The sequence below is a fragment of the Symsagittifera roscoffensis genome, chromosome 1 (assembly GCF_963678635.1).
Source record: "Symsagittifera roscoffensis chromosome 1, txSymRosc1.1, whole genome shotgun sequence".
Classification (NCBI taxonomy): Eukaryota; Metazoa; Xenacoelomorpha; order Acoela; family Convolutidae; genus Symsagittifera; species Symsagittifera roscoffensis.
This window is the reverse complement of record NC_087062.1, coordinates 89830106-89844102: the sequence shown is the minus strand read 5'-3', so window position 1 is coordinate 89844102 and position 13997 is coordinate 89830106. Positions and strand designations below refer to the sequence as shown.

The following is a 13997-nucleotide window of genomic DNA, read 5'->3' as shown; positions in this document are numbered from 1 at the left end:
GTTCCATTTGTTCGAGACTGAATGGAAAATTCTCGGTTTTCATTCTGCGGTATGTAACCAGGGGCTTGGTTGCGTTTGCTGATTTTTTGGCGATAATATACGTCCTCTATTGCTTTCTGTTCGAGTATGAATTTTCTGAATTCCTCGTCCGAGCGATGCACTTGATTAATTTTAAAATGTACTGCGAATTTTTGTGAATTTTGTTGTTGGAGTTTATCAATGAAATAACAAACATGCCTCTGTGTTTCGGTATCATGAGCGCCGTATGCTCCGTTAACAAGACCATTCAGGTCCTCTTTTTCTTTTTGTTCTTGAACAGCTCGTTTGTTTTCGTCATCTTTTCTCAATCTGCAATTTTTTGTGTGCTTTTGAAGTTGACCTTGTTTCCGATTGTCCAGAATTTCATCTATAGACGAGTTTGAATGGCTCTGTAGATTCATCAGACGTTTGAATTTTTCATAATTTTCTTCTCGTATCCTAGCTTTACAATTTTGATCATTCTTCTTTGTTCTTTGCGAGTTTTCCTTTTTCTGGAACTTTCTGCTGAGAAATTTAATTAGCATTTTTTCTTGATCGTAGTTTTTACTCTCCATTCTTTTAAAAAGAAGTCAAAAGCCGCACCTAGATGACACTATCTGGATTACAGTTAATTTTTTTACGCGTCATTGATTGAAGGTATTTTCTCTAAATGGGGTTTCCCTCCAAAGACAAAACATAGATCATTCTTCTTCCAGAAACATCTTGCCACTTATAAAAAATACCAAATTGATCATCACATGTATTTAAGTTGGTTCTCAATAACAGCAAAAATGTAAAAGTCGCAAAAAATGTGAATGGCTGTAAAAGTAGTTTCAAAAATGAACTTCATTTTCTGAATTTGCACTGGGATGAAACAATTACCTTTTGATCTAGTTATTTCCAAATGAGATACATCTAAGAAAAGTGCCAGTCATAAACAGTTCTTCAAATTCAAAAAGTTTCAACGTGATTTTTTATTCAAACCTTTTCAATGAGTTCAAACATTTTCAATCAGTTTTTTTTCCTTGTTCTTTAACGCTTTCATAAGCACATCTTTCATTTTTTATAAAAACGAAAAAAAAAATTTTTATTTGAGCCGTGGAAACTAGTTTTCGAAAATTCATTTAGCGCTGAGCATACATAAAAATATACCAAACATGTTTTTGTTCAGACAATTGGATTTGGTTGTTTTAGTTTTTTTTTGTTTGCTTTAGGTACCACAAAAATCAACCGAATCGGTCGAGTGATATATCAAAATACAGCCCTATCAGTCGAACGATTTTTAGAAGTTGTCCCAGTGTAAAAAAAAAAACAGGTTTAAAACTTTTTGATCAATCGTCTAATTTGGAGCAAGAAAAGCGAGTGAGAAGGCTTATTTAGTTTTTCAACCAAGAAAACTTACCGCAAACCATCGGAATGGTAAGAGTGATAAATAATAATAAATGCCTTCAGCCCCAATTTGAACGACTGTTAAATTTTTTTCAAAAATTCCCAGTGTCGAGAAAAACTGGTTTACATTTTTGTTTAATTTCCAGCCACTAAAGTAGAAGGATAGGCCATGACTATTACTAGAAGGATAGCCCTTGACTTTTTATAGAAAGATAGGCCATGAAAATTTAGTTTTACTCTAGTAAAATACGTTTTTTTTTTCGTTCTAAGGAATAAAAACTTAAATCAATTCAAAAAAATATCTGCAAAAAAAATAAAAAAATTTTTAATGATTTTTTTAAGTCATTTTTGACAAAATTAATGCCCAATTTGCCTATTTTACTTATACTGCCAAACATGCGTACTTTCTTTGCTTTCGTCAGATTGTTCTTTTTATACCACGCACAGAAAACGACACTTATTTGGAAAAAATGAAAAAGCGTGTATTTTGAAAGAATATGCTCTGAACATTCTGTGCTAGTTGCACTGCAATCGGCTATACCTGTTTTATTTTTTTTTTCTGATTACTAATATGACGCTTTTTTCTCATTACTTTTGTTTTCTAACATTTTATGTTATAAGCTTTCCTTTTGCTCGCCACGAGGAAAAAACACGAAAGAAATTTACAATAGAAAATTATTTTTTTCTAATTTCGTTTTTAACTTTTTAAAATCTAGGAGAAGAAGTTTTAATCAAGGCATTGACGTTGAAAGTCGGAAAAGATATTTTTTTCTTAGGTCATATCCTCAATGTGCAGATTAATGAAAAAATTTGAAGGCTATAGTGATGTAGTATGATGCCATTTATATTCTGCAGTGATTCGATATGACGCGGATAAAAGTAATTTCAAGCATTTTGTAAATTCTGTTCGATGACACTGTACCAATCTTACGAACATTGCGAGATTCAATGAGGACATTGACCGGACTGTCCGGGGAGTATTTGACATTCGACCAGGATGGACAAAAATGCAGACGCAACAATTTTGAGTTTTTAGCAGCAAACCTTTCGAATTGGCGGTTTTGAAGGAATAAGAGCGTTATTGGAACGATTAGCCAAACGGCGAAGGCTAGAATATTCTAGTGTTTCAAATTTTTGAATTTTCGAAGTATGAAGTCATTTTTCTGAGAAACGTAAGAAACGGCCATTTTGGCAGAAAACCGGAATAAAAACACAACAACATTAGTTGCGCAAACGATAACGACGAGAATTGTGATTGGAAAACAACGACAAATTGAAGAAGTAGCAGAGACCGTTCCGAGTTGCAACTATTGTGTCGCTACAATAGTTGCAAGGCCGTTGCGAACAACGGTGAAGGGTGGAAGACAGCCTTCCGGAAGGAGAATAAGAGTCTCGGGACTGGACTTTTATCATCTTATACAAACTTTAGCTTCCCTATTATGTTCTGAATTGAATTTAATTAACATCTGGATTCATTCTGCTAAGATGAGAAGCTAGGATTTGGGGGAGAGGGTTGATCCATCTTCGATGGAGATGATGATTTTTATCTTCTGAACAAAAACAATAATAATTCAATAAATAGTAGTAGCCCTGATTTTAGGAGTGATCTCGTGGTCTGCGGATACTGAGACCCAGCCATGAGCTCACTATTTCTGCATGTAATCTAGTTAATTTGAGTGTTTTGACCGAAGCCGAAAGCAGTAACGTTTTTGTCGACCCGATGTTAGAAAGACCACCGAAAGTACTGGCTTGATAGAGACGGTGAAAAGCATGTAGAGCTCTGTTTAGACGTTGGCCAGTCGTCTTAGAACCTAGCTTTATTTTCAGTCGATATGTATCTTCCGGGCGAATGTTACATAGATAAACTCGCCCGTCGATATGTATCTTCCGGGCGAGCTTAAAGATAGATTACATCTGAGATATGTATGTGAACAACCAAACACCCCACATACATGCCCATGTAGGCAACCGTTCACACTGACCCACTCTCTACACTGTCCCAAAGGTGGATACTCTCACCTAAGACATAATGAAATTCACGATACCTTTGCGACACTCCTGGACGAAGTATGCCATGATGTTGAAATAGAGCCGAAACTTCAATCGTTGGAAGGGGAAATTTTTCGCAACAAAACAACCACTACTGAAGATGACGCTCGACTTGACAGCAAGGCAAACGGACTCTGGGGAGGCCGATTCAGCCGAACTTTTTTCGACGTAAAAATTTTCAACGCCCATGCTAAATCCTGCCCCAAAACTATATCTGACGCCTACAAATATCATGAGAGTGTCAAAACATTTAAATACCAACAAAGAATTCTGGATGTGGAACACAGCAGCTTTGTTCCACCAATTTTTGCGTGTACCGGAGGAGCAGCTCCAGGCTCTACAAAACCATCCAGAAACTAGCAGAGAAACTAAGCGAGAAACGAAACGAATCATACTCGGACAAAATAAACTTTATAAGAACAAAAATAAGTTTTGCTTTTTTGAGGAGTGCAATCCTATGCCTTACATACAACATAGACAATTCTAGCTGTGCTATAATCGAGGAGGCTGGATTTTAATTGACAATTCTCTTGATGCATTAATATCGACTTGATTTATTATTAAAATTTTGCCGATGTATTTATATAGCGTTGGTTCGGCCCTATCCACCTTGTGCGCGAAACCGTCGCATGACGGAAGGGCCCATTTTAATTGACTTTTTTTTTTGATTAAAATCGACTTGATTAATTCCTGAAATTTTGCCGATGTATTTCTATAGCGTTGGTACGGTCCTATCCAACCTGTGCACGTACCGTCGCACTTTAATTGACCCTTTTTCTAAAATTAGCCCGGATAATGCTGACAAGTATCAGAAGTATTGCTGCTATTTTGTATATTTAAATTTGTTCAAACTGCATTTTGAGAATTCAGTCAGTCAGAATGCCAACATCAACTGGGCGTAACTGAAATTTGAATATATTCGTCTTTCTCTATTTCTACACCATCCGCTTTTAGCGTTTCAAATGAAGTTTCCTCGAAGTAATCCAATGGAGTGGTCTCGCGATCCTTCTCGTATTCTTCGATTCTGTTTTCATCAAAAATGAAAGGGTTAACACTCGATTTCCTTGTTCCTTCCTCTTTCTGCTGTAGCTGAGCTGCTGATGACTCTTCGAAGTAGTCCAATGGTGTAAGTTTACTCTCTCTTTTGTATTCTTCTACTCTATTTTCATCAAAATTGAACGGGTTCAAGCTAGACGATTTTGTCTTATCTATCGAAGTTTGGATAGGTCTCTGATCTAAAGTTGTTGTCTCTTTGCTTTTTTCCTCATTTACTTCGTCAATTGCAGATAGGGATTTGGTTTTTGATGTTTTCCGTCCTTCATCTTGACTTCTGTTCCCCTCCAAGGTTGAGGACCACGGTGCTGGTTCTTTGTACTGACTAGAGACTTTCCTGTCAGTTGAATACTGTATTTCAGACTCCTGAGATAAATTATGTTGGTGTGATTGATGTTGGTAGCTATTTTGTTGGTATGATTGCTGATGGTTTCGCTCATTGCATTTACAAGTCAAAGGTCTGTAAAGTGGTCGACTTGAATTTCTTGAGCAGAAACACTTTGAGGCTGGTTTTTCATTCATTTCCTTGCCTTGATTGACAACAACGCGGATTTCAGTATTACTAGGCGGAATTGTTAGTTGGACTGTCTTATTTTCATTAAGCCCACAATGACAAGACCTTGCTTTCGAAGAAGCTGATTCAATATCTTGGTAATTGTTATTTGAAGAAAGCGTTCCATTTGTTCGAGACTGAATGGAAAATTCTCCGTTTTCATTCTGCGGGATGTAACCAGGGGCTTGGTTGCGTTTGCTGATTTTTTGGCGATAATATAAGTCCTCTATTGCTTCCTGTTCGAGTTTGAATTTTCTGAATTCCTCGTCCGAGCGATGTACTTGATTCATTTTAAAATGTACTGCTAATTTTTGTGAACTTTGTTGTTGGAGTTTATCAATGAGATAACAAACATGCCTCTGTGTTTCGGTATCATGAGCGCCGTATGCTCCGTTAACAAGACCATTCAAGTCCTCTGTTTCTTTTTGTTCTTGAAAAGCTCGTTTGTTTTTGTCATCTTTTCTCAACCTGCAATTTTTTGTGTGCTTTTGAAGTTGACCTTGTTTCTGACTGCCCAGAACTTCATCTATAGACGAGTTTGAATGGCTCTGTAGATTCGTCAGACGTTTGAGTTTTTCATAATTTTCTTCTCGTATCCTAGTTTTACAATTTTGATCATTCTTCTTTGTTCTTTGCGAGTTTTCCTTTTTCTGGAACTTTCTGCTGAGAAATTTAATTAGCATTTTTTCTTGATCGTGATTTTTACTCTCCATTCTTTGAAAAAGAAGTCAAAAGCCGCACCTAGATGACACTATTTGGATTACAGTTAATTTTTTTTACGCGTCATTGATTGAAAGTATTTTCTCTAAGTGGGATTTCCCTCCAAAAACAAAACATAGGTCATTCTTCTTCCAGAAACATCTTGCCACTTATAAAAAACGCCAAATTGATCATTACATATATTTAAGTTGGTTCTCAATATCTGTAAATAATGACAACAGTTCAAAACTCTCTAGACTTCGGGTTGTTTATTTCTTTGCAGTCCGGCTGAAAGAGACTTCTCGCTTTTTCTTAGGAATGCTGTTTTTCTGGACCGGAAGATCCAGCGAATTCTAGAACAAATAAACATAGTAATCTAAATTTTGGAGTAGCTTTACTTGAGGCTAGATACAAGCGCTTTCGATCAGTAAGTGGGGTGTAGTTTTTTTATTTATCTCTCGCGGTTTGGCCGAAATTTTTGGTCCTTTTTTCAGAATTCGCGAAATTCTGTACTACATTGAGTGTGGTTTCAAATTAATCCCTTTTAAACCGTGATTCAAAGAATATTCAGAAAAAAATCAGTGTCGAGAAAAAGCGGCCTATTTTGACTAATTTACGGCAGGAGAGTGTTTGCGAAAGTAGTGCATTCTCAATATGAATTTACAGCATCTTAAGTAAAAGAAGCTTGCTGTTGCAATGACACTTTTTATCTATAAAAGAACGTAGTGATTGTCAATTATATCGGTCGTGATGATATTTTTCTTTCTTCTCGAAGTTGATATTTTGCAATTTAGTTTTTGACTTCTATTTAATTTCAGTTCATTTCCTTTGTTATAAGGAGGCGAACTTCACTATCGAACAGCAAAAGTGTAAAAGTCACAAAAAATGTGAATGGCTGTAAAAAAAAAGTTTCAAAAATGAACTTAATTTTCTGAATTTGCACTGGGTTGAAACAATTATCTTTTGATCTAGTTATTTCCAAATGAGATACATCTAAGAAAAATGCCAGTCATAAACAGTTCTTCAAATTCAAAAAGTTTTAACATGATTTTTTATTTAAACCTTTTCAATGAGTTCAAACATTTTCAATCAGTTTTTTTCCTTGCTCTTTAACGCTTTCATAAGCACATCTTTCATTTTTTTATAATAACGAAAAAAACTTTTTATTTGAGCCGTGGAAACTAGTTTTCGAAAATTCATTTAGCGCTGAGCATACATAAAAATATGCCACACATTTTTTTGTTCCGACCATTGTATTTGGTTGTTTTAGTTTTTTTTGTTTGTTTTTCACGCAAAATCAGGTACCACAAAAATCAACCGAATGGGTCGAGTGATATATCAAAATACAGCCCTTTCAGTCGAACGATTTTTAAAAGTTGTCCGAGTGTAAAAAAAAACAGGTTTAAAATTTTTGATTAATCGTCTAATTTCGAACAAGAAAAGCGAGTGAGAAGGCTTATTGAGTTTTTCAACCATGAAAAGTTACCACAAATCATCGGAATTGTAAGAGTGATAAGTAATAATAAACGCCTTCAGCCCCAATTTGAACGACTGTTAAATTTTTTTTCAAAAAGTCCCAGTGTCGAGAAAAACTGGTTTACAGTTTTGTTTAATTTCCAGCCAGTTAAATAGAAGGATAGGCCATGAGTTTTACTAGAAGGATAGCCCTTGACTTTTTATAGAAAGATAGGCCATAAAAATTTAGTTTTACTCTAGTAATATACGTTTTTTTTTTCGTTCTAAGGAATAAAAACTCAAATCAATTCAAAAAAATATCTGCAAAAAATATAAAAAGTTTTCAAAGTTTATTGAATTTTTTGATTTTTTTGTTGTAGTCATTTTTTGACAAAATTAATGCCCAATTTGCCTATTTTACTGTTACTGCCAAATATGCGTACGTTCTATGCTTTCGTCAGATCGTTCTTATTATACCATGCACAGAAAACGACACTTATTTGAAAAAAAATGAAAAAGCGTGTATTTTGTAAGAATATGCTCTGAACATTCTGTTGGAACCTGATCTAAACTATATTTTATGATTGGATAAATTAAATGTTTTACCAATGTAAAGTATTTAATATTAACCAATCATGATCCATCTAACTAACAACCCACTTATTTGTAAGTGCTGAAGTTACTTGTAATTTCAGCACCAGAGAGATTTGAATTTAACTTAGAAATTAGTTGGACTCTCCCGAGCACTTCAGCAGCCGCAATAAACCAGTATACCCTAGATCTATTGAGCCTAGCAGAGACTAGTTAAACAACCTGAGACTAGATAGTATAAGAGTAAGATTAGGATCGGTATTAGACTAAGAAGTTGCACGAATCTATCCGGCCGAAAATAAGATAGCGTGACGAGCAGACGGTGTACCCTATCCGAAATTACTCTATGAGTTACACTCCAGTCCTAACTCATCTGGTGCGACCATAAGTCTCGAACAAGACCTTATTAGATTAGAATTAACCAAAATTAGATTAGAAATTAGACAAAAACATTTACAAAATGTTATACGACAATAATTTAATTGAAATGTCTCTCCGACTCAATAGATCCGAGCCAATATTCCGAACCATAATAGAACTACCCGGAATTGGAAGAAGACATCGAACCAAAGACGACATACGACAAAGTAGAAACTTGCCGTATAGTTACATGATAGTTCGGCAAAAGCCAGAACAAACTTTTATATTTCGAATACTACTTGCAATGAATTTAGATTTCCATTTGCAAACATAAAACCTTGAAGTAAATCTTCAAAATCATTTCAGGCGCTAAACAAAATTAATATTATACAATAACGATTGATAAAAAGATCTAAGATCGTTTTCCTAAAATTCTGCAGTATTATACAAAACATGTTTGAAAAATATTTATTGGAAAATAAAAATAAAAATTAGTAGCATGACAATAAATGGTTAGTAATCATAAATCATCCTGTTGTTCCAGCTTCATCACCTAAAACATAACAGCAATCATCAACTCACTAATATCATAAAATACTAAATCTTTCCTTTACACAAATTTAAAACCTCATTAAAACTTAAAGTCACTTAATTTTAAAACCAGATCATCAAGGCTTATCCTTGGATCTTAAATCATTTTCTACTTCATTACATTTTAAATTTGATCATCAAGGCTTATCCTTGGATCAAACAGAACAACTTTGTTCTCCCCCACCCACTTAATTAGTGTCTAACGACCTCAAACGTCGATTCACTACCCAACCCTTTCTAAAGACCCAAGACTAATAGAAATTTTTAAACAAAACTAATCATTCAAATTAGGATAAACAGTGAAGAACTTCGGTTATTCATCCTTCACTTGATCCCCCCTCTTACCAGACCCAGGATAAATCTTAGACTTAGTAAGTTTAAAATAGTATCTAACGAACTACTCGCGTTCTAATTATACCTGAACCTTGTGGATCGATTTACTATTCTCCAACCCTTGAACACAATCACTACCCCTAAGTAAGATTAAGTAAGTTAACACCTTAGCTTATACTAGTCACGAGAAAGTAAAAATCATTCTTCGGAATCGATATACTTTTCTCTCCAACCCTAAACAAATAGACCCAGGTTAAGCTAACCAAAAAATCGTAAGAACTAACAGTTTAGGAAAATAGAAATCATTTAACAACCTTTTGCACCCGTCATCCTAAACCTTATGTCATTTAAAAACCTAGGGAATAAACAAACAATCGTTTTACACAATTGTGAAATAGATAACAAAAAATACGACCTTGTAATCACACCTCATACACAAACAGTTGGATACATTCGAACAAAACGACAAACACTAAAGAGAAAAATAATCACTAAACAAAGACAAATAACACGAAAAAGATTTTCAAAAAATCGAAACGCATTTTCAGAATCAGAAACCAACAGTTTAGACGAACTCTACAAACTAAAAGAATCAATAGATAAAAATTACCCACAACACGATCAATTATATTTTTCTGACTCAGAAACAACTTCAAATTCATCACAAAGAGGAAAAAGAAGAATAAAAAAGCAGTATAAACACAAACCAGTACATCTATACAACTGGAATCAACCAATTCGACACATTAATAATTACATATTAACAGTCATCGAACGAAAAAATGAGTTCAACGCACACCCCAGGTGACGAAACTCCAGATGATGATGAAATCTTTCCTTTTATAGTAGATGCAGATACTGATAGAGGACAACACATATTTTGTCAAAATTTACTCGTAAATTTATTTGAACCCGGAATCAGTCCATGTAAAACAGAGTTCCCCGATGTAAAAATCAAAAGACAAATCATAGATCACTATCTAAAAGATATATGCAACATAACACAACAATATGGAATCTACTCTATAGAATTCACTTCCCCAAACCATAATAATAGAACATACACTATTCAAACAGACGACCTTGATTTAGAATTTTCAAAAGTTTTTTCAGAATATATAAAAAGCATACAATACCATAACTCACAAAGAGCAAACTCCATTTTCACCAATGAAGTTTTCGCACTAATATATAGTTATATTTCGATATTAGAAAATGAACTCCCATTAACAAATGTCTCACCGACAGAAACATCTAAACATTTAAGAGTACGACATGAAATCACACTACTCTCTAGTTATTTAAACATCATTAAAGAAAATTTCACGAAAGACGACGTTTCACAACATACCAAACACGATTTACAAAAAATTTTAGCATGGTTCATAATAGATTATTTTACACACAATATTGATTTAATTGCACAAGCAAGAAAAAATTTTAGACCCCAAAACTCGAACGATGATACAGCTATCACAGAACAATCAGATTATGTTTGGGACCCCGAATGGTCTCATCCCGTATTTATAAACTTTCCACAATCAATCTCAAGTCAAGCAATAGGTACAATATCTTACATAAGAGATTATGTAAGAGTAATACCATTAACAATTGATGCAACACCATTAAACTATAATACATTTTTACCCGATACACAAAATAATAGTTTAAACTCTACAGTCATACACAATGAAAACCTCAATGGAACTAGGAATCTTACTCAACAAGATATACAGACACCATCACACTTCATAAATGAAGAAATTGTACACACAACAACTACACAACAAAGTATTTCACCAATACGCCCAAATTTAACAACACCAAGAAATACAAATCCTTCACAAACACAGGTAACCTTACAATCAACCGTTAAACCTTCGGTTGCCCCTAAATATTCACATATGGATTACCAAACATACAAACCCATGACAATACCATCAAAAACACGCAAAACATTCACTAGAAACAACTTTGCAGACCATAATTATAATTATACACATCCATCAAAAACAAATTATAAACCACAAAGAAATTTTAATCAATATACAAAACCTCGAAAGTGGGATAACCCAACGGCCCAATATAATTCCACAAATTTTCAACCAAATCCTCCACAGGATCGCAGTGAAAATTACCCATTTTTTCAACAAAATAAAAATAAAAAACAAACATCTTATCAAATGGATTATTTATCCTCAGATGAAGATTTCTTACAACCAGATATATTTGCACCAAATACTCAAGAATATCGTAGACAAGGAATACAGAAAACACGTACAAACCATAGAAATTTTTCTCCACAATCAACAGATGCACAATATCAACAACCAATTCAACAACCAAATCCAATTAATATACAATCTTTTCAACCAATTCAACAACAAAATCCAATGACTACACACTCGTATCAACCATCACAAATGCAAAATGAAATACCACTCCCGTATTATCTTCAACAACATGAAATAACAAGAAACCAACTTTCAAATTTTTCTCAAATGCCAAATGCAGCTGAATCATTACAAATGACAATGAATCCATACCTTATGGGTGGATCATCAATAACATCAAATAAACCCTTAATGGTTTTCACAGGAACAGACCCTGAATACTCTGTAGAAGATTACTTAAATGCAGTAACAGCAAATTTAATTTTAAATATTGGACCTGAACCAATTAACACGCCACTACATCAAAACTGGATACATCGACGCACAGCGTTGATACAAACAACCTTAGATGGCGCAGCCCAAAAATGGTTTTCAGTACTACCTCAAGAAATAAAATCAAACTGGAAAAGATTTACACAAGAATTTTCAAAAATGTTTGACTCCGAAAGAAACAAACAACAACAAAGAGTTTTATGTAATGAAATTCGCAGATTACCAAACGAAACCATCAAGCAAATAGCAGTAAGAATCGAAACACTAGTTCGAAAAGCATATTCACTAAATACACATGACTATAAAAACACTAAGATGACAGAAATCTTAATGATGACCTTAACACCACAATTAAGGAAAATAGCAATAAAAAAGAGAGCATCACATCCTTCTTCAATTCGAGAACCCGATTTAGATTTTAGAAAACTAGTAGACAAACTAGAACAAGCAGAAATCACAATGAAATTAGAAGAAACGGAAAATCTGAAATTACAATACGTTAACAAAATTGAAACGACTCCCACTAATATTAATAATATACAAGAATCAGAAACAGATCTCGTTGAAAAAATCACTGAAATACTCAATATTTACGAAAAGAACCCGAACTTTAAAGGCAAACCATCTTTCAAAAAATGGTGTAATTATTGCCGACGATACGGACATAGTATTTCCGAATGTAGACAAAAACAACAAGATAGTCAAAATAAACCTCAAAAATACAAAGAACCAAATAAATCATTTTATCAATACATGAAAAAAGATCAAAACCTACCAAACAAAAATGTATACAGCAACAACAGTTCAGGAAAACCACTCCCAAACAATACAAGCTATACAAGAAATCAATCTCCATATAACTCAAGTTATAGAGGAAGATCACCAGAACGAAGAAACACGTATAATTCATCACAAAATCACTACAATAGACCGAATAGTCGAAATAACTACTCCAGATCAAATTCAAATACACAACGATTTGTTTCTAGATCTAATTCTCAATCAAGAAATAACTATTATCCAAACAACCAATCACGAAATTCATCATACAATAGGAATAGAAACTACTCCTATAATCGAAACAGAAGTTATTCAAACAACCGAAACCAGAATTACCCGAACAACCGATCAAGGAATAACTCATATAATAGATCGAACTATAACAGACCAAACAATAATTACCAAAACAGATCGCGAAATAATTCACAAAACCGACACCCAAGTTATAATAATCGCTATCGAAATTATTCCCAATCACCACACCGAAATAATAATCACTACAATAACTCTAATAATCGTCACAGAAGCAGTACACCTAAACATCAAAGACAAATCAATCAAGTACAAGCTAACCCAGAAACAACATCAGACCCTCCAGGTATTGATGACACAGTAACTGATACGTTACAACTCAATCAAATAAACTGTACATCATCAGATTCAGAAAGTGATACTGAAAACACTCTTGATATCAATATGATAAAAGTCGAAAATGACTATGAATCTGTCATATATGAACAACCCTTTCCATCACATATATATGAAAATCAATCACAAATTCTTCAAAATCATTACACTACACCCATAAATTCCACACCAACGACGCAAGAAACAAATGAGATAAACACTACAAATCAAACCAATAAAAATACCAAAACAAAATGCTTGAATACAAACCACATTTATCAAAATATACAAAAAGAACAACCCAAAGAAAAAATTTGGACAATACCATTTCTCTTAGAAAGCCCAAGAAATAAAGAATTTCAACCACCAGACCTTGAAATAGATTTTTTAATTGATTCAGGAGCAGAATCAAACATAATAAACATTCCCACATGGAATGAAATAAAAATCTTACACCCAAAGCTAACACCTTTTGAAACCTCCAGCAAACTAGCGACAGCACAAGGATCAACATTGATAAACTACGGAAAAATCCAATTATTTCTCCTCCCTACCAGAACAATGGAACAAAGTAAAATTTTAAATAAGCCATTTAAACAAATATTCCATATCACCGATATTAAATATAATATCATTGGAATACCATTTATTTCAAAGTATATACCAACAATTAACATACTAAATAGTAAAATATTAATCAAAGATAAATATACAAAAACAAAAGAAACATCCTTAACATTTTTTCAAAGATTGAATAAACAACCACCATTCTTTTCAAAATTTTATCCGATATTTAACCAACAAAGAAAACACCTGAAACCACTATCAGGAAA

The 13997-nt window shown here is 33.7% G+C and overlaps 1 protein-coding gene across 1 annotated transcript in view; it reads right to left on the bottom strand.

Annotated features, from left to right (window-relative positions):
* Window positions 1–4344: 4344 nt before the first annotated feature.
* LOC134840549 (putative uncharacterized protein DDB_G0282133) overlaps window positions 4345–13997 on the bottom strand; it is a 30181-nt gene continuing 20528 nt past the window's right edge. The window contains exon 5 of the mRNA XM_063856447.1: window positions 4345–4875. Within this exon, the coding sequence (XP_063712517.1) occupies window positions 4345–4875 (531 nt within the window). The remainder of the gene's footprint in view (window positions 4876–13997) is intronic.